Source organism: Drosophila arizonae, chromosome X (assembly GCF_054131065.1).
Source record: "Drosophila arizonae isolate 15081-1271.41 chromosome X, UAZ_ARI_1.0, whole genome shotgun sequence".
NCBI classification, from domain to species: domain Eukaryota; kingdom Metazoa; phylum Arthropoda; class Insecta; order Diptera; family Drosophilidae; genus Drosophila; species Drosophila arizonae.
The window spans coordinates 10,653,364-10,673,532 of record NC_142927.1 but is presented as its reverse complement, the minus strand read 5'-3'; the positions used below and the strand labels follow the sequence as shown (position 1 = coordinate 10,673,532).

The following is a 20,169-nucleotide window of genomic DNA, read 5'->3' as shown; positions in this document are numbered from 1 at the left end:
TAATTTGTATGTGGTCTGACTTCTGTTGTCTGTAAATACGTCTGGAAATACATAAATCAAAATATGTATTTTGTACATAAACATGGGTATACATATGCATGCTTTAATTTATACAACTTAACAAATTGCATAGCAGATGAAAAGTAAATTTAGTTAACAGATAATTTGCTATTTTGTACGTTGCAAAGTGCGCAACTAAATGCGCAACTAAGTTTGCCGTAACTGTTCAATAAGCCGCTTTTTCACGCGTACTAATTGAATTTCTAGTGAAATCGGCGAAACCAATTATACATACATACATGTATGTATGTATGTGTGTACGTAAGGGAAGTGAAAGAATGTGGCAGAGAGAGACACAGAATAAGCAAAGCAATGAATGTTGAGCGAGGAGTCAATTTTTGGTGTCTCTCTTGTTATTTTTACCAAGATTTGCGCTTACATAGTTTTGCATGCATACATGCATTGCTGCGTGTGTGTGTGCGTGTGCGTGTGAATGTGACACGAATTGGAATCACATAGCAATTAGCTAATGTTTTTTATGCTATTTTTGCTGTTGTCGCATGTTTTGGCTAAAACTTTGCGTGCGCAGCTAAAACATTGAAGTTATGATTATACAGGAACGATATGCAAATCGACAGTGGCTATTAAAATGGAAAAATATCGCTTTACTTGATTGGAAAAGCAAGCATGATTGCACAAAGAAGGGACAAAAACTAACCTAAAGCTATAGCACTTAATTGATAATGAATATGTTTCTTTAAACTATAATACTGCAAATTGGCAGCAGATACATATATGCACATACATACATACATATATATGTATGTATGTATATTCCAGGATTAATTGACTTCTGCGCTCGATGCTCATTGCACCCAATGTGGTGGGTTATTAATTTTGCCCATTTCCATTAAAACGATATTATCTGTAGCTTGAGCGCATTCGTTCTCTATTGTATTTTACTTATCTGAATGACTTTTACAATACGTCTGCCAGCCATGGCAGCCATTCAAGCCAACCAGCCCAGCCGCCCACATAGCACGCGCCATCAACCAAGGGACCGCCCGCAGTCCGTTTGCTGCGTGCGCACAAACAAAGGCCAATAATTTCTGCTGCTGCTTTTCAATTATCACTTGCAAAAAAAAAATGAAAGAAAAGCATGCAAAAGAAATAAAACAGAACGAAAGGCAAATAAAAAGTGTAAATGGCTCAGGCATAGAAGCGTTAAAGTAAAACCAGTTTCCTTACACCAACCCAGCCCCTAAGGCAACCAAAGAGTAAGTAATTAGTGTGCATTCCAGTGCTTGGAATGGTGCGTGCCTTTGCATGTGTGCGTGTGTGTGTGTGTGTGTGCGCTCAACATTTACTTTTCCACTTCGTTTGCGACAATCAAATGTAACAAAAGCAAAAATAAGTAACTGCAACGGCCTGGAGCAGAAGGAGTAGGCAGCACAGGAAACGTCTACCGTTGCACCTGTGCAGCATCTCGCTCTGACAGACGCGCACACACCCACACACTCGCAGCTCATCTCCCTCCCCCCCCCCCCCCCTCTCTCTCTCGCTCTCTCTCTCTGAGTCTGTCTCCATCTGTCACTCTTTTGGCATTTCAGTTTGCAGCATCATCGTCATGAAACGTGACATTGAATACAATACGTCAAGGCAGGCACTCAGCACTGCCACTGAGACTGTGGGCGAGCCTCAAACGTCCTCTGCCCAACCATGCTAATCTCTCTGTAATTAAGACTGTCACTCAGTCCAGGCAGCTCTCCACTCTTATCGTGCGCGATGGGCCCGATGGGCCCGGCCCAAAGTGTCAATACGAAATGGCTTTAATTTGCAGGTGCTTGTGCTCCCATTTGCCAGCCGGACGATCTCACCGGCTCACGGTCAACGCCTCTCTGTCAACGAATGGGCGACTGGCCAGCGCTAATTTGCGCTTTTACTAATCCTTTCAGCTATTCAACTTCAACTTGATAGTAAATATTAAGAGTTCCGATGTAGTATATACGGCTAAATGTGCAATAATTGAAATAAATAAATGAAAAGAAATTCACAGTAGGCAAATAAAGTTTAGGCACAACAATCTCACAACTAAATTCTATAAGTTAAAGAAAAAAAAAAAAAAAAAAAAAAAAAACAAGCGATATCAACATAATAGTGGATATAATATATTTCAATGGATATTTTTGTTTCCTACTTTTCAGTAGCGCATTTAAATACAAAATAAATGTATCAGATTAAAGTACATTTCAAAAAAAGTTTCTTTAAACTACAAAAAAAAAAAAAAAAAAAAAAAAAAAACAACAACGTCTAAATTTACATTCATATTTAGTTCGTCTTTCATCAATAGCGAGGCATACTCCTTAAAATATTTTTAAATTATTTTTTTTTCCGAGGTAGTCGTTTTACAGTTATAGTTTTTGATTTAAAATTCTTTTCTGCTAAAAAAAAAAAAAAAAAAAAAAAAAAAAAAAACGAGCTTCTTCTTCGTGATTATATTTCATTATACATAAGCATATATGCATGATCTACCTCTGAAACGAAAAATATTAACAATAATAATGTAATAATACTGCAAATTAATAATAATAATTTAGGTATTTTCTTACCGTCTCAGTTAATTATTTTATTCATAAGATCTTATTGCTCGGCATCGCTAGCACTCGATAGTCTGGTTCTTTTGGCCGGCGGAGATTGATGTTCATCAGTGGAAGCGGATGATTCAATAGGATAATTCTCATCATTCGTCCCATCGTTGTCGTTCTGTTCCGCATCAATCACATTCTCATTCTCATCATAATCATTAGCAATCTCGGCATTCCTATCGTCATTTTCGTTAATCTCTTGAGTGTCAACTTCGTTGACATCTACATTTACATATTCAACTTCATTAACATCTTCATTCACAATTATAACCTCAATACTCTGCGGCATTGTATTTAGTCCGGTTGATGTCTGGGCCTCGCGATCCTCTGTAGCTGTGGAATACCAATGTAAGTTTCCATTTCTCTTATTATCCCCCTCTAGCCCCACCAGCAGCATTCTTCGTCATACCCATGTCACATCATGTTCACCCGCTCCCAGTCGCCATAATATCCCCCCACTTACCTGGCGTTGGATACAATTCTTCAATGATTACGCCTGGGCGTTCATTGTCGCTGCTCAGCTCATACACGGTATCCACTTGCGAATTTGCTTTGTTCTCGTCGGTCTCGGTCGATCTATTGTCAGCTTCCGGCGCACTTTGAGTGTGGCTGCTATCCATGCTGTCCTCGGAACTATCAAGCATGTAGCTATCGGACAAGGTCCTATAGGTAGCAACGCTATCGGCGCTATCCTCATCGCCATCATAGAACCAGCTATCTGCATGTAGTCCGCCGGGCGGCATATTGCGATAGGACACATAGCTAGCCGGTTGCTGTATGCTCAGCGCATAGCCCAAGATGCTCAGATGGCCATTGCCGACCGCATAGAAGTATACACGATCGCCGTCGCTAAAGTTAAGATCCAGTGATGCTTGAGGCGTCGCAGTGCTCAGAGTCGCAACGGTAAACTTCTGGTTGTGCATTTTCAAAAACAACTTCCCACTGGCGCCAGACGCCAGGGCAACGTTGGAAATATGCAGCGAACCGGTTACATGCTGGGTATATTTACGATATGGCTTGATGTTAACGCCAAAAAAAAACATTGAGCTTTCGTCCTCCATTTTTGAATATAATGAATAAAATTTTCAAAAATTTTATTTAATTGAAAATGTACGTTTCGCACACGCCGAGAACACGAACTGAATGATCTAAATTTGATTTATCGACTCACATTGAAATTAGGCAAGGCCAGAGTTGATGTTGAAATTACAATTTATCGAAGTAAATTGCTCTAGAAGCTGCTAAGCTTAGTGGCAGCTCTAGCACATTACGTCTGGCAATCCTCGGCTCGGCCGCCATATTTTTACAATTTTCACTTTGCATTGTCTTCGCCTTCAATATTGTCAGCCCAATCAAAGGCTGGTTGATGCGCGCTACGCTTTCCAATTGGACACCAATTGGGAAAAGCGCATTGAGCTTGCGTGCGCTCTGCCATTAATTTTACAGGCCGGCAGATTGCGCAACTGCTGGAAGTGTCATGAGCTTCAGATTTGTTGCGATCACATTAAGTTCTTTTCACTCTATTAATGCATATGCTATATTATAATCAACTCTTATGTATATATGTGTGCCTGTCTGTTTGTTTGTTTGTGTGTTTTATTTATGCATTTGCTTGCCTCAAAATCCCATTTAGCTCGCCCTGGGAGCTGTGTGGGTTGTGTGCATAAATTTTCAGCTTGTTTTTAAATTTATATGCATTTAAATGCGTGAAGTCTCCACAATCCCCTGCTCTCCCTCTTTGCTGTTCTCTGTGTGTGTGTGTGTGTGTGTGTGTATTTATATATCCAAAGTTTGTTAGAGTGGCTATTACATTCATCAAAGTCTTCTTATGGCTTTGCAGCAGTCGAAACAAAAGGCACTTTTGTTTTATCGCTGTCGAAGTCGGCGTCGTCCAACTCTTTGCCCAACTGATGTAATAAACTGCCTCGCCTGGCACCCGCCTGGCACCGCCCTGGCACTTTACTTGAGGTAGTACCAGCCAGCCAGCCAGCCAGCATCTTAGCTATTTATAAGTACATCTGTCCAACTGCAGTTGCAACTGTTGCAGTTGCAACTACACCCGAATCGGGGTACTTAATGCTGCCGCTTGGAATCTTCTTTAGCACTTGAGAGCGTGCGCGCGCGCTGCTCAACTTAAGCAGAGAAATGCATGATGTACTCGCATGATGCTGTTGTGGCTTGTTATTAGGATACCCTGTAGAGGCTTCTCTGCAGCCAGATCTATGCTATGCCAGCTGTGTTTTAGACATAATCAAGAGATATTATCACAGATATTGGGCACAAAGTAAAAGCGAGGGATTGAGAGCTTACATTTTCCTTACTTAACTTTTTCTTATACTCGCATACTCGCTTAGGAAGTCAAAAGAGCATATTGGCTAATAAATAATAAATAATGAATATTAAAAAATTCATTGTAAATAATAAATATTAATATTGATATTAATCTATATATATAAAAGAAAGTTGTGTAAAAGTGAAGACCGCTTATAACTTGATTTGGGCTGAACCAATTTTCATGGTTTTTGATTTGTTGGATTTGTCTCCGCAACGAGTTTAGTATAGGGTCTTAAAAATACTGAAAAAATTTGCCGAATACTTGAAAAACGCGGTTTTTTCCCCAAATGTTCAAATTTTTTTTATACCCAGTAGGCTTGGTAACAGTGACAGTTTTGACAATAGTGTAGAAGTAAATAAACAAATGTAGTCAGTCAGTCTACGGTCTCCTGACCTCGAGCAGACCTGACTATTCAAAAACAAAAAAAAAAAAAAAAACAAAAAAAAAAAAAAAAATTTTCAAATCAAAAGGAAAAATATTTCAAATCAAAAATCTGCAAAAATTCAAAAAAAAAATCAAAAGATTAAAACCTGACTGTTCAAAAAATAAATAAAAAATTAAAAATTCGAAATTAAAAAAAAAAAAGGTAATTATTAAAAAGTGTATTTTTGGCTTTTTATATTTTCGGACTTTTAAACTTTATAAATATTTCAAATCAAAAATCTGCAAAAATTAAAAAAAAAAATCAAAAGATTAAAACCTAACAATCAAAAATAAATAAAAAATTAAAAATTCAAAATTCGAAATTAAAAAAAAAAAAGTTAATTATTAAAAATTGTATTTTTGGACTTTTACAAAAGCTAAATATCTCGAAAGTTCAGGTATTTGTTTGTCTCAAACATAAATTTGTGTAAATTATTTATATTTATATTTCTCGATTGTTTTATATGGTTTTGTGCGAGGGCAGTATTACTATTAATAAAAATGCCGCGTCCTAGAAGATCTAATCTTTCCCGGCGGACCCATAATGCAATTAGGCAACGGAATAGCGCGAGTCAATTATCTGACGAAGAGCGAGAAATCGCCCGAGAAAGGCTCCGCGTTAGTACCCAGGGAAGAAGGGCCTTAATTCGTGCTTCTCAAAGAGAGGCAGCCCGTGAAATGGCAATAAGAAATGGTTCAAGGATTGATTTGAATCGAGCAGCGTTTCGATATGATTGCACCATTGATTACAGCTTGAATCGTTTAGTTTGCATTGGTCCAATGGACGTTGTTTGCTAGCATTGTGGCGCATTGAAGTTTGCTGGTGAAACGCCCGGTTTGTGCTGCCTTAGTGGTAAAGTGACATTGCCATTAGCGGTCACCATAGCCATTGCGTTCCCTGCTTTATGGCGAAACACTAGAATCACGACATTTTCTAGCGAACACTCAAAAATACAATGCCTGTTTCCAAATGACATAATTTGGGGCGGAAAATATTGGAGACGGATATTTAAGGTAATTTACGTTAAAAATTTTATTTTCTATGACTGCCAAAAAAAAATTTTGAATAATGTAGTTTGTTAGATTTCTGTAAATAGTGTTTGTAAATATAACTATAACTATGGCTTTGAATTTAAAGATTCAAGGCCAGATTTGCCATCGCATTGGATCATTGCAACCTATTGAAGATGCACAGCAAAAATTCTTGCAAATATACTTCATGGGCAATATGGAAGAACAACTTGACCGGCGTCAAGAAATGAACACAGCTATGAAAAGAGCAATTCTCCATGATTTGCATGCTTAGAAATTTAAACCAACCAAAACTGTGCAATGGAACGCGTTTGGTGATAAGAAAACTGATGAGCAATGTGATTCACGCGTTGATACTCAAAGGAAAATTTAAAGATGAGGAAGTTCTTATTCCTAGGATTCCGATGAGCTCAACAGATATGCCCTTTGAATTTAAACGAATTCAATTCCCGCTTCGTCTTGCCTTCGCCATGACGATCAACAAGTCACAGGGCCAATCTTTGACTATTTGTGGCCTCAATCTAGAAAATGCGTGTTTTTCTCATGGTCAATTGTACGTGGCATGCTCACGTGTTGGCAAACGATCCGCATTATTTGTTCTTGCACCCGACCAAAAAACGAAGAATGTCGTTTACAACAAGGTGCTTGAATGAAAATCCGATTAATAAATTTATCAGTGTATCCCAGCCTGAACAACATAGCTTTCAACAATTTTTTACCTAGAAATAATATAGAGGGCAATGCAACGTTTGCCGGGCCAGCTAGTAATATATAAAAATAATCAAATAATCAAATCACTAAAACAAAATAATAAATATATATATTTTTATTTATTATTTTTAATAAAAATATATGTTTTTATTTATTATTTTTAATAAAAATATATATTTTTATTTATTTTTATTATTTTTATTTATTATTGATTTTGTATATTAAATTATATTACTATAAAAAATTTCTTCTTCTAGAATAAAAAGAAATATTCTTTATATAAAATTTAGCAATCCATTTTTGAATTGTTCAGTTTTTATTTTTCTTCCTTTCTTCTCTGAATTTTGCATACAAATCAATAGGGCATCTAGAAGTTGTGCAGGTTACATAAAATGAGCATAGTACACATATTAAATTTTCTATAAATCAATTGATCTTATTGGAGTTCAAATCATCCGGTTATTTATAGTTATAGTATAATATATAAAAAAAAAAATAAAATAAATAAATAAAAATAAAATATAAAAAAATAAAAATAAAAAAAATTGAACGTTGATTTATGTAAGAGTTGAGCTTAAGTTAAAATTTTCCTATCAGAAAATTTAAAATTCTAATTTTATTTACGCAAAATTGAAAAAAATGCTGCATTTAAATCTAGAAGTTAAGCAGGCTTTTCTTTTATAGCACTCATATTTTAAATTTTGTACAAATAAAATTGAGCAAATTATTCATTAAAATGTACAGGGTATTTGGTGATTAAGCAAGTTTTAGTTGTGTTTTCATAGCTGTCGTTAATTTTGTGGCCTTTCTTGTTGCCGTAGCTGTATCTGTAGCTGTAGCTGTTGCTGTTGGTGGTGCTGGTGGTGGTGCTGGTGGTGTTGGTGGTGGTGCTGCTGCTGAGGTTATTGCTAGCAATGTGTCTGGGCCTTTGAGGGCCATTGACACGGAATGCTGTTGGAGCTGCCTGGCTTACGCACTGGCCAGCGCTGCGCCTGGCATCTGCCGAGCCATAAACTCTGTGCCCATAGCAACTGAAATTAACCATAAACGAATGCAAAAGCAGCAACTCGATGGAGATGCGTAGCATCAAGTCATGTGCAACCAGAAGGCATCCAGCACTCGGGCATTCTTCGGTAGTTCGCTCGGGCCACTAAGACTAAGAGAAGCTCTGATGAATGAGGAGATCTATATATGGGCATGATCTATGATTTATTGATGTTGTTGATATTACTTTGTTTTTGTACCGGAGTATTTTAATATCGCGAGCATGTGGATAATGAGAAGTCAAGCAACGGGCTCTTATAATAGGCAGAAGGAGGCGTGGTTAACTCTATGTAGTATCTATAGAGTTTTGATGAGGATGGCACGTAAGTGACTCTAGTATTATCTGGCCGTTCGTCTCCCATATCTTTCGTCCGTCCGCCCATTCGTCCGGTCGTACAACTTATTGTCCTTGTCCTTTCGTTCGTCTGTCCGTCCTTTCGTCTGTCCGAAACTCTTGACGCTTTCTCAGTAAATTAGAGCAGCTTAAAGGGTATTCCCAGGTGAGCAGCTAATATACCCGCTTGCACATTGCGGACGAGTATATGCAGATGCATGCAAATTCAAGAGAAATGCTGCTTTCTGCCGAACAGAAGCTGATATCTATTTCGTCTATTGCGTCTGCTTCATTACCGATGAGTTGATTTGGTAAAGGAGCTAGCCCAAGGCTCGATCCCATTAGTGCTAGACCTGGCTATAAAGCGATGCAGCTTGCAGCTTGCATGTTGCACGTTGCATGCTGATTGACAGGGCGACTCATTAATAAGTCGGCGCTGCTGCTGGTGGTGCGGATGCGGGTGGCGCTGTTGGTGCTGGTGGTGCTGCCGTGTGTCATAATCGCGACAGAGCAGAAGTCGAGCTGGATAACCAGGCGGCGGCTAAGCCAGCCCGCTCGACCGCAGCCACGCACGTCCATTCGCATTGTGAGATTTATGGTTTGTTCAAGTTCTTGTGGCCTCTGGGTCAGACAGTGCTCGTCGGTTTGGGTGGAAATTGTTATATCTGGCGCTTCGCTCTCAATTCGGTTGGCTGTCAAAAACTGGCAGCGCACACACGCACACACGCACACACTGGACTGAAGGAGCGATTGCCACCTCAAGCATGGGCGCTGCTGGGTTTGACTTTTCTCTGTCTAATGATAGGAAATATGCCATGCGTAGCTCTGACAGCGGATGCGGTTGGGCGAGGGGCGCAAAGGGGAGGGGAGGGTAAGCAGCTTATTACTGCTGCGCGTTGCCAGGGCTACCGATCACAATCGTATTTAGCTAGTTTCCCCATGTTCCAAAAGCTAATTTGCTTCTATGCAAAGTGTGTGGCGGCATGAACGGGCACGTATTTCGATTCCTTTTCAAATCTATCCACACACACTCCATAGCAATAAACGCCTCCCCGCCCCAGAAGCTAGATGCCCTTTGCCGTTAGCTTTGGCTGTCAGCGCTTCGTTTGACACGTGAAATAGTTACAGAGGGTGGCGGGAGAGACAGAGAGAGAGAGAGAGAGAGAGAGAGAGAGGGGCTCAGCGTGGAATATAACGAGAGAGATATAAGATAGAGATATAAGTGTGTAGAGACAAAGAGTGTGAGAGGGGCGGAGGGATAGGGAAAGAGAAAGAGAGGGAGAGAGAGAGAGAGAGAGAGAGAGAGAAAGTGAGAAGGAGGAAGAGTTCGTAAGAAAGAAAAATATCCAGTGATAGGGAGAAAGAAATAGATAGAGAAGGAGAGTGACAGAGAGAGAGACGGAGGTAATGAGAGAGAGAGAGAGAGAGAGAGAGAGAGAAAGAGAGCAAGAGAAAAAGAGAAATGATGGAGACAGAGAGTGAAATGGAAAGTGAATGGAGTTAGATAGAGGGGAATGGAGAGAGAGAAAAAAAAAAGAGTGAGAGCTAGAGAGACAAGAAAGAGAGAAAAAGCAAGAGAGAGAGAGAGAGAATAAAACATGGAGAAAGATAGGTAGATAGACAGAAAGATATAGGACAGATCTAGAGTGAGAGAGAGGTTAGAACAATGGGAAAGCGAAACAAACAGTGGAGGTAGAGAAAGAGATCAAGAGACTGCAATAGACAGGAGAGATACAATGAAGTAAAGAAAGAATTGAGTTGTATACTAAGTAAAATATAGAGAAAGGGAGCCACGAAGGTGGAAATATGGAGAGAGAGAGAGAGAGAGAGAGAGAGAGAGAGAGAGAGAGAGAGAGAGAGAGAGAGAGAGAGAAAGAGTGAGAGAGAGAGAGAGAGAGAGAGAGAGAAAAGAAAAGGTACAGTTGTATATACTACGTATAAAAGGAAAGTATTTGAGATCTCCAACGAAGAAGTACTGAGAGCCCTATTATTTAAGGAAGCGTTCATTAATATCGCACAAAATGAATTAGAAATAGTATGTGGTAATAATATCTTCACTCCTGAAACGCCTGGAAATGGCAAGGAACTGTTGCTGCTAGGCTTTATCATGAATGTCGGAATTCAAGGGGATCCTGAGAAATGCAGGGAAGTCGTCCATTTACATACTTTGGGTATTCGGTTTCTATATTCCATTTTCGCATTTGCTGTGCATTGCTCTCAGAGCTTTGCTTATGCATTTCTCCGACAATTGGCTGGCATTTTCGGTATGCGAGCTAATTGCAATGCGTGCCGCATGACTTTCTGCCATGGCCGTTTATTTATGCTGCATGCAACAATTGAATATCGGAAAAGCACATAATAGAAAATTCTTGTAAATTATCACGCACTCGCCTTGCACATGGCCACTCGGCCGGCCATTGTTCTGGGCCACGTTTGCTGCCCACATTCAATTGTCAGTATTGTTTCGACTCCGGCTGAAATCAATTTGCTCTCCATGAGCGTGCAAATTCTGTTACATATACGTATACATATACATATGCGAAATTTAATTAACTTTGTGAGCAGCGAAAACGTTTTTGTACATTTCCAAACGAATATGAATTCATACACGGTGCGGCATCATTCTCTATGAACCACTTTGTTTCGCTCCATCTCCATAAACTGCAGCTCAAGCTAAGCCCGGCTGGGAGATACCCTGAGCTCCGGAACTCGCACGATGAGCAAAGACGTAAGCTGAAGCTCGGGTTACGGCAGCTTCCGCAGACATCTGAGGCGCTTCGTCTGCCTGGTGTGAAAGAGCTGTGGGTGAAGGCGCTTAGCACGTCTTATTCGGTTGAGGAGGAGAGATGAGTAGCACCATAGCACATCAGCAGATGGAATTAGCTGTTGAATGACTGTGTGTCTAGATAGTCTTCCAATTGGCAATCAAGTCAGACCTTGAAAAAAGCACGCAAATTGCAGCAAGGGCAGCAGCTATTAAAAATCTGAAAGATTCAAAAGTGTTTTATTCAGTACAGAACTAGTATATATACATACATACATACACTCAGTGACGAACTACATACATACATATGTATATAAATCATTGGCACATCAAGCTTTTCATCGTTTTTGCGGTTTTAAAAAGTCTTTTTAAAGGTTTTTTTTTTAATAAAACAAAACATTACCTAAATAGAATAGGTTTTTTATTAAATTATAAAAACAACAAATATTGAGGAAAACTTCAACGTACATTTAAAAAAAATTTAAATAACCAAACAGAAGCCTCCATTTTGCATAACAAAATTATTGGTACATTTAGTATTTTTTTTTTTCTTTCTTTGTTTAACAACTTCACCGATTGGGCAAAATCGTCTTGGCCCATTATTTAAAACGTTGCCAATTTGAATAATCCACCTTTTCGGCATTTGTATATGCTATAATATTATTTAGTACTATTTCCATATGAATAATTTAAGTTCTGCGATTATTTATTTTAATTAAACGCCATAAAATAATCGATTAGTCATTAGGCAATTAAATTGCCAAAGGAAGCAAAATAATCGATGATCGTGTGATTATGATATGATTAATCGTCCCATCACTACAAGTCACGAGCGAGCAGTCGGACGAATGGACCAGCGGACAAGCATGCAAACAGACGAATGGAAAGACGAACTAGCAGATGAAAAGAAAAGAAAAGATGGCATAATTGACGGATGAATAGACGAACGGATAGACGCAGCATAAACGAACGAAGGATGAAGGCGATGAACAGACGACGACGAACAGTTGAAGGGACTGAAGAATAAGCTCCTTTCTAACAGGCAATTGGATGGATGAAGAGACGAACGAATGGATGGATGAGCAGGCGATCGGATGGGCACAGGGATGGATGAAACGATATGGCTAGATTGTAGAATGTACATACATATGTATGTATGTATGTATGTATATATTTAATGGACTCTCTTAGGCGTCCTTCGTAAAGTTACATACATTTTGACAAAATGATTATACCCTGACTTTTCATTTTGCGTAAGTTCAGGGTATGCAAACTTTTCATATTCACATTCCATATATATTGCATATTTATATACATACACACATACATACATACATACATACAATATATTCATAATATCTATCAATCCATTTTCATTCATAGGAAACACACCTTTGCTTTTTTGTTCCATCCAATAACCCGCATGGCGTTTGAGCTCATGTGGTGGAGCACATGCGTTTGTTGTCCGCTCTAATCTTGTCTGAGCCGGGGGTCAAGCTGTTTGGCCCGTGGCAACCGAATCAATTCGAAGCTACTAGAAATATAAACGAAATAGCAAGCGTTAAGCCAAAGGCGAGATGGCCAGTGTCGGCAACGGCTCGAAGGAAGACTGGCAGGGCCAAGGGCCAAGGGGCAAGGGGCAAGCACGATGGTACACAAAGGGAAACAGCAGGATACCGGAGGCAACAATGCCAACTGAGCTGTGCAACTGGAGGCAATTGTTGTCGCGCAATGGCAGTAAAGAGCTTGTTCTTTGCTCGCTCGCTTCATAAACTCGGGCACAAATTTCATAGGCCACGCCCAGCCTGCTCGACAGCCATTGGCTGCTGCCCACCTGTCCGAGCATTCAGCTGCTGTTGTTGTTGTTGTTGTTGTTGTTGTTGCTGTTGCTGAAGCTCTTTGCTTGTTTGTTAAATTGAACAATTTATTTTACATCGTTTTTTCTCCTAGCTGCTTCTGCTGGTGGCAAGAATTTCCTGCTGGCTAAAAAGTAAAAGGACAGCATCAAGTGAGAGAAAAAGCAAAAGCCAACAGAAGCAGCAGCAGCAGCAGCAGCAGCAGCAGGAGCAAAATGCAATAGTTTAGCATTTGTTTGCTGCTCTTTTGTTGTAGACGAATGCGCCACATTTCACTTGCATTTTATTTGCAAATAGTTCTCAATGCTTTGGCCTTTTTATGCCCGCATCGTCGTGTGGCAGCAACACAGACCGTGTGACAGCTGTCGCTGTGGCACAGTTCAGACGACCCAAAGCGTTTCCATTCAAGCCATCAAAGTCACATAAAGAGCCATAGACCAGAGACCAGAGACCAGAGACCAGAGACCGCCAACACCACCAACACCACCAGCACCACCACGCCCACCTCCATTCGAGCCGGCCAATTAAAAAGTTTTCAAAATTCAAAAACATCCGCGGCCCACGTTCATATTGCAGGCAATTGCAGGCCAGTATACCCTTGCTGGGATGAAGTATACTCTGAATGGGTGCTTCTATCTGGACTCTGTTAATTGACTGGGAACAAATGCTCTATGGGATTCCATTGAGCTCAACTGAGGCTCTCGCTCTCGCTCTGTGATCACACTCTTCCCTCTGTCCCTCTTTCACTTTATCATTCCTAGTCTCTTTCTCTTGTTTTTTTTCTCAATATTATTTCTCATTCGCCTTAGCCTTATATTTCTCTCTCCATTGCCTTATTCATATCATCTGGTTGTTCTTCTTACTTTTCCTTCTTCTTAATCATTGTTTTCTTACTCTTCTTCCACATCGTTTTCTTGTTACTTTTTCCGTATCGCTTCCTCTTTTATTTCTCCTTATTTTTCTTTCTCTTCTTCTTCCTCAATTTGTTCCTACTTGTACCCCTCATCTAAATCCTCTCCCTCTTCTCATTCTTCTGCATCTTCCTCAGTTTCTTTACCTTCTTCTTCCTTTTCCAGCAGGCTGAAACTGCTCTATCTTCTTCTCATCCCTTTCATCTTCCTCTTCCAATTCTTTCTTCTCCTCAGCCTTCTCTTCCATTTCCCACTCATTTTCTTCTTCCTCATTCTCTTTTCCTTCTTCCTTTTCAAGCAGGCTTAAACTGCTCTTTCCAATTTCTTCTTCTCTTCAGCTTTTCCATTCTTCTTCCATCCCTCTCTATCTAGTTTTCTTAATTTTTCTCTTCCACTTCATTCTTCCCTTCCCCTATCTCTTTTTATATTCTATATCTATATTCTCACTGCCTCATAAATACAGCCTGACTACCATCTCTTTCTCTCACTCTTCTTCTTCTTTATCTCTATTTCGCTGCCTCATACTCTAACATTCTCTTTGTCTCTCCCTCTCTCATCCTCTCTTTCTCTGTCTATCTTTCACTTGTTCAGTTTCCTCTCTCTTAAAACTGATTCGCCATTCCCAAGGATGTCGAGAAGGAGCCGTCGTGGTTAACCTTGCTGAAAGAGTATCGAAAATGTTTTGAAATTCTCCAATCAATTAGAGACAGTTATTATATTTTTTTATTGGGTATTTGATTGAAGTAAGCCGCTTGCTGCATTTCAGCGCACCAATTGTCCTTTTGAGGCAAGAACAAACCGCTTTCTTAGCGAACGCTTATGGCAATGAGCTGATTAGGCCAAGCACACACACACACACACACACAGAGGACTAATTAAGAGTTTAATGGCGGTCATTAGGTGGCCGCATCAATTGTTGCAATAAAATTTATGGCCGAAGGTGGTAGGGGAGGTGTGTCAGGGGGCGGGGCTCGGGTGAAGAGGTGACTGCATGCATGCAATGGCCGTGTTGCAGTTCGTTTGGGCTTTTAACCCACTTTTGCAGGTGCTTTGCGTGTGTCACGCGTCACGCCAGCCTGCAACAAAATGAGCCATAAAATAAATCACTCATACGATCCGTTACACCAGCAGAGGGTGTGAGGGGATGGGTGTGAATGTAGATGTAGATGTGGAGACAAGTTAACACTCTCTCGCATAGCCCGAAAGTCAATGGCAGTGCCAATTGTGCGCACTTAGATGGGCATATCTTATTTCAAATAGTTGTAATTGAAGGCGCTGCTATGTGGCAAATCCTGAAATATCCTGTGTCAATGCCGGCCCGGCATTCGCCACGCCTCGCTTCGTCTCGCCTGTAGCTCAGCTCAGCTCAGCTCAGCTCGACTTAGTTTAGCTCAGCTCAGCTTTCCACTTAACCTTTTCTGTTTGGTTAAGGCCACGGCTTCCTTTTGGCTTTGCCATGTCGTCAACGCTGTCGTCGTCGTCGCCGTCTGCTTCTTTGCCTCGCCACGACGAGGTCCCAGCGCGTCGCGCTAAGATTTTCACTTGCCAATTGAATTGCAGAGGCAAAAACAAAACGGTTAGCAAGAGATTCGGTTTGGTTTCGTTGTGTTCTGTTTTGGTTGCTTTTTCTTTTTCTTTTTTTTTTTTTTTTTTTTTGCTTCCATTTTGGCTTCGTACTTCCTTCCTTCCTTGCTTCCTTCCTTCCTTCCATCAATCCTGCATGCCGTGCACTGTGTCGTCGTTTGATATTAATTCTATAAGAAATCCGTTACTACTCTAAGCGTGTCCCATTGAAGCGCCTCCGTCTGGCTTTTTTTCTATTTTTTTATTTCTCATATTTCTTATTGCCTCTGGCCGTCAGCCACTTGGCGGCACAGCTTTGGCGCTGAATACCGCCCCGCCCCGCCCCGCCCCGCCCCTCCCATTTGCCGTTGCAGCTATTGGCTGCCACAAGAAACCTCTTAAAGGCCATTCAGCCAGCCATGCTTGAGCAGCGAAAAACAAAAAGAGACTGAATGAGAGAGAGAGAGAGAGAGAGTGAGAGAGCGAGAGAGAGGGGGAGAGCGACTATTGCCATGGGTATATGAATGCAACTGTTTACAGCTGAAAGATCAGAGTTAGAAATGTTTTTGTTAAAGCTCTAAACGAAACAGAGCTCAGAGGAAAACGCGTCTGGCATCCTTTTGAAATTTTGAAGTCTTTGGGCTGATTTGGTCTTGAATATGGAATGGTATCTGAGTTTTTTTGAACACCATAAGCAATATCTGTGATTATGTTTAGTTAAAGTCAATGAGGAATAGGCTTAGGACTGTGGAAAATCCTTTGGGACTCAAAATATGCTAAATATAGTTGGTTTATTATTACATTTCCTCAAGCATGGAAAGAAGGTCCGATAAAAGTTGCTCACGAGATAACAGTCCAGGTCCAACAAGGTATATTATAGATATACAGTGGATCCCGGTTAACGAATAGGCTTGGGAACTGCGGAAAATCCATTGGGACTCAAAATATGCTAAGTATAGTTGACTTATTATTACATTTTCCCAAGCATGGAAAGAAGATCCGATAAACCTTAACGATATGTCTGTGATATACATATATATATCACATAAGTATATATATTATTTATCACTTTTCTAAAAGATATAGTTGACTAAAGTGGAGATCTCATCCTTCTATGTTATGTGATTCTATGCATTTGTATTGAATAGAATAAATAAAGAAAATTAAGAGTCTATTACAAAAGAATTAGACTTTTATGGATAGTTAAGATCTTGAAATGATGGATAAAAATGTGAAGATCATAATAGTGGAGCGCGAATTCAACCGACAACATTCTAATCATTCCGTCTCGCTCTGACGGAATGGATCTTTTCTTTTTTTTTCTGTTCAGTCTGTTCTGACTTGAACTATTCGACCTTTGATGAGCTTTTAACGAACAGAGAGAGTGAGTGAGAAAATGAGAGAGAGAGAGAGAGGGGGAGAGAGGGATAGAGAGAGAGAGAGACGGAATAGAGATAGACAAGCACAAAGGACTTTTCGCTTATTATTATATTTTTAAAACTGTATCGGCCCATCAGTTCTCTTCTGCCTCTCTCTTATTAGTAGGACCAACACATGTATGCTAAATATGTATATATATAAGTTAAGACTATCGACAACCTAAGGAGGCTGGAAAGTTCAGTATCCAGTCCAGTCCAGGCTGGAGAGTCCATTCAAAGGGAGAACCCAACCGGAAGAACTGATATGGCTCAGTTCATATTCCGACGAGAGAGAGCTTAGACCTATTGTTACTAAATTTTATAAAATATATTACTTCATTGAACACCAAGTTATTTGTATTCACAAGAACTCAACAGAGCGTCCCCAATCCCTAGTATTCTAGTTTGGGAGCGCTTAACTTATATGTATGTATGTATGTATATAAGCAGCTTAACCAGCTCATAGTTAATCCGAATTTACAGTCAGCTTTCATTCAAAAATAATTTCAAGTAAATAAATTATGATATCTATAAGTGAAATAAACAAATACAATAAATATATATTTCTTTGTTTGATTTAATGCATATGAAATTCTAGATTTCACACAACGCGTAAAGGCAAATGCATTAATTGGAATTTGATTCAGTTAAACTGACATAACTTGATTGCATTTCTAATAGAAAATTATTTTCTGTGCTCAACAATTGAATGACAGAGAGAGAGAGAGAGAGAGAGAGAGAGAGAGAGAGAGAGAGAGAGAGAGATGGAGAGAGAGGTAGTCATGACGACTGCAGCTCTGTCTTAGCCCGAGTTATTGCTGCTAATTAAAATGGCTAAATTCGATGCGACGAGAACAAATGAAACAAATTCGAGCTGAAATGGAGAATGCTTCACTAGTTGCATTTCTATAGGAGACTAATGCGCTTCCTGCCGAGTGCAACGGCATTAGGAAAATTATCCGCTTTGGCTGTCATAGTTGATTGTCTGACCCAGCGCAGCTCGACAATATAATATGAGTAATCAGAAATGTTATTCCATGGCAATGCATGTCAATGCCGCTCCTGCTGCTGCTGCTGCTGCTGCTGCTGCTCCTGCTGCCTCCTGCTACCTTCATTAGCATCATCATCATTGTAATCACCATTATAAAGATGGCCATAGAGGGTTGAGGGAGGCAAGCAGTGCTGCGAAAGTGTTGTGTGAACTGCAACGATTTTTGGAGCTGTCACCAGCGAAAGAATGTGTGCGAGAGAGAGAGAGAGTGGGAGCGAGCAGTAACAAAAGCATCCGGCTGCGTCACCAAGATAAATCAGCTAAACCATTCAACGCAGCCCGAAACCCAGTTCCACACTTACACTTTCTATGCCTGCTGCACTTGCCTGCTGTGACGTGCAGGTGCATGACTGTCCGCTGCTCCCTCTCCCTCTCCCTCTCCCACTCACTCTAAGTCTGTCGCTTTCTCTGTCTCTGCAGCTTGGCAAATCTGAGAAGCAGCTTTGAGATGAGCATGCCGTGCTATATGTGTATGTGTATGTGTGTGTGTGTGTGTGTCTCGCTGGGTAAAAGTTTTGCTATTGCCAGCTCCTGGTCCCATTCTCGACTGGCACACTCTATGCCAGCTCGTGCTCTCTTTCACTCTGGCCAACACTCAGAGTGCTTTGCCGTGGCATGGCGTGTGCAAAGTTAAGCAAATCGCATATTTTATTCATGTGTTCATTAGGCAGCTACAATGTGCGACCAAAAATGTTTAAAGGAAACGCCTGGCAGGCAACCAGTCAGGCTGAGTGCCGGGTGGGGGAAAGGGCTGAGGGGGTGGGTTGGGCTGGTCTGGCAGTCAACCCGTTGCAGCTGCGGAAGTGCGAGGGTGTGCCAAGGCGCAACACCAATGTGTGCCATGCCCATGCAATTCATGAACTGCTGCTAAATGGGTCGACAAAAAACTTCAAAAGGGAAACGACAGCGGCACCAGCTGCCTTCGGCCTCTTGCCCGTTGCCTCTTGCCTCCTGCCTCCTGCCTCCTGCCCCCTGCCCGTTGCCTCCTGCCAATAGAAACTGAGTAACTGTGGAGTGCTGCATTATGCGGCTGGCGAGATAAAGTGACTCCAAAACTGGGTTGATCAGTCGCACACACACACATACATGGACACCTAAAGCAGAGCGGAAGAGCGCAGCAGCACATCAGCAACGCCAGCGAATCGACAGCTAATGGAGTTGTTAGCAAATGTTAGCCTAGGTCGAGACATGCAGCGATGCTTGGCCATAACTCGCATGCCACAAACTGCACTCGCACCCAAAAGGTACGCAACACCGTCCACTGATTGAACGAAATCAAAGCCAAATGGGATATTAATTTGCTGGAACAGGGCTGAAAGTAGAAGAAAAGAATATCTTGAAACTTAGACTTACTGAAAATGATAAAAAAAAGTTTTTTTTTTCTCCTTTCTTTCAACAGAAAATCCTAATAAAGCTTATATATAATAAAGTCTAGTACAATATATGTATATTTATGAATTTTGTGCTTCTTATAAAATATAAAAATACATATAAATTTATAATTTATGTCAAAAGTATGCTAAAATAAAATATTTATTAAAATTATATATATTATTAGAGTCTCTTCTTATAAAATATTAAAATATATATAAATTTATAGCTGTATGTTAAAAATATGTTGAAATAAAATATTTATTAAAATTTTATATATTGTATTATTAGAGTCTCTTTCTTCCTCTTTTTCTCGTTTACGTATGAAATTTAATCGCAATTCAGATTTAGTTTTTATTTACAATAAAAAAAAAAATAATAATTAAGATTTAGTTATTATTTACAATAAAAAAAAAACAAATAAATAAAATAAAATAAGAACATAATTTTGAATTTATGTTAAAAATATATTTATAAATATATTTTAATAAATTATTTTTCACTGTAAAATTTCTATGCAAATTAAAATGTGTTATTTAATATTAAATGTAGTGTACATACATATATTTTGCATATATACATATGTACATTAATATATTTTCACTTGAATATTTACTTTAGAATTATGAAAAGTTTACCTCAAATCAAATTATTTCGAAACTAGATTTATTTAAGTTAATTTGTATCGTTTGTTTGTGTTCGTATTTTCAG

The 20,169-nt window shown here is 39.8% G+C and overlaps 1 protein-coding gene and 1 long non-coding RNA gene across 4 annotated transcripts; one reads left to right on the top strand and one right to left on the bottom strand.

The window, feature by feature from the left end:
* Positions 1–2,162: 2,162 nt before the first annotated feature.
* Positions 2,163–3,813, bottom strand: LOC108619490 (uncharacterized). 2 transcript variants are annotated; one of them, XM_089473721.1, is made up of 3 exons: positions 3,109–3,813; positions 2,610–2,972; positions 2,163–2,534 (listed from the first exon to the last, which is right to left on the bottom strand). In XM_089473721.1, exons 1-2 carry the CDS (start codon positions 3,704–3,706, stop codon positions 2,641–2,643), a joined length of 930 nt encoding a protein of 309 aa, XP_089329847.1. In that variant the 5' UTR covers positions 3,707–3,813; the 3' UTR covers positions 2,163–2,534; positions 2,610–2,640. The 2 variants fall into 2 exon arrangements, with proteins under 2 accessions (XP_089329847.1, XP_017871594.2); XM_018016105.2 differs by having other exon boundaries at positions 2,610–2,978; positions 3,109–3,802.
* Positions 3,814–5,094: 1,281 nt separating this feature from the next.
* LOC149267881 (uncharacterized) lies at positions 5,095–7,135 on the top strand. Of its 2 annotated transcripts, XR_016271112.1 has the most exons (3): positions 5,095–5,801; positions 5,888–6,417; positions 6,542–7,135. It is a non-coding gene; the product is annotated as an uncharacterized LOC149267881 (long non-coding RNA). The 2 variants fall into 2 exon arrangements; XR_016271111.1 differs by having other exon boundaries at positions 5,095–6,417.
* Positions 7,136–20,169: the final 13,034 nt, after the last annotated feature.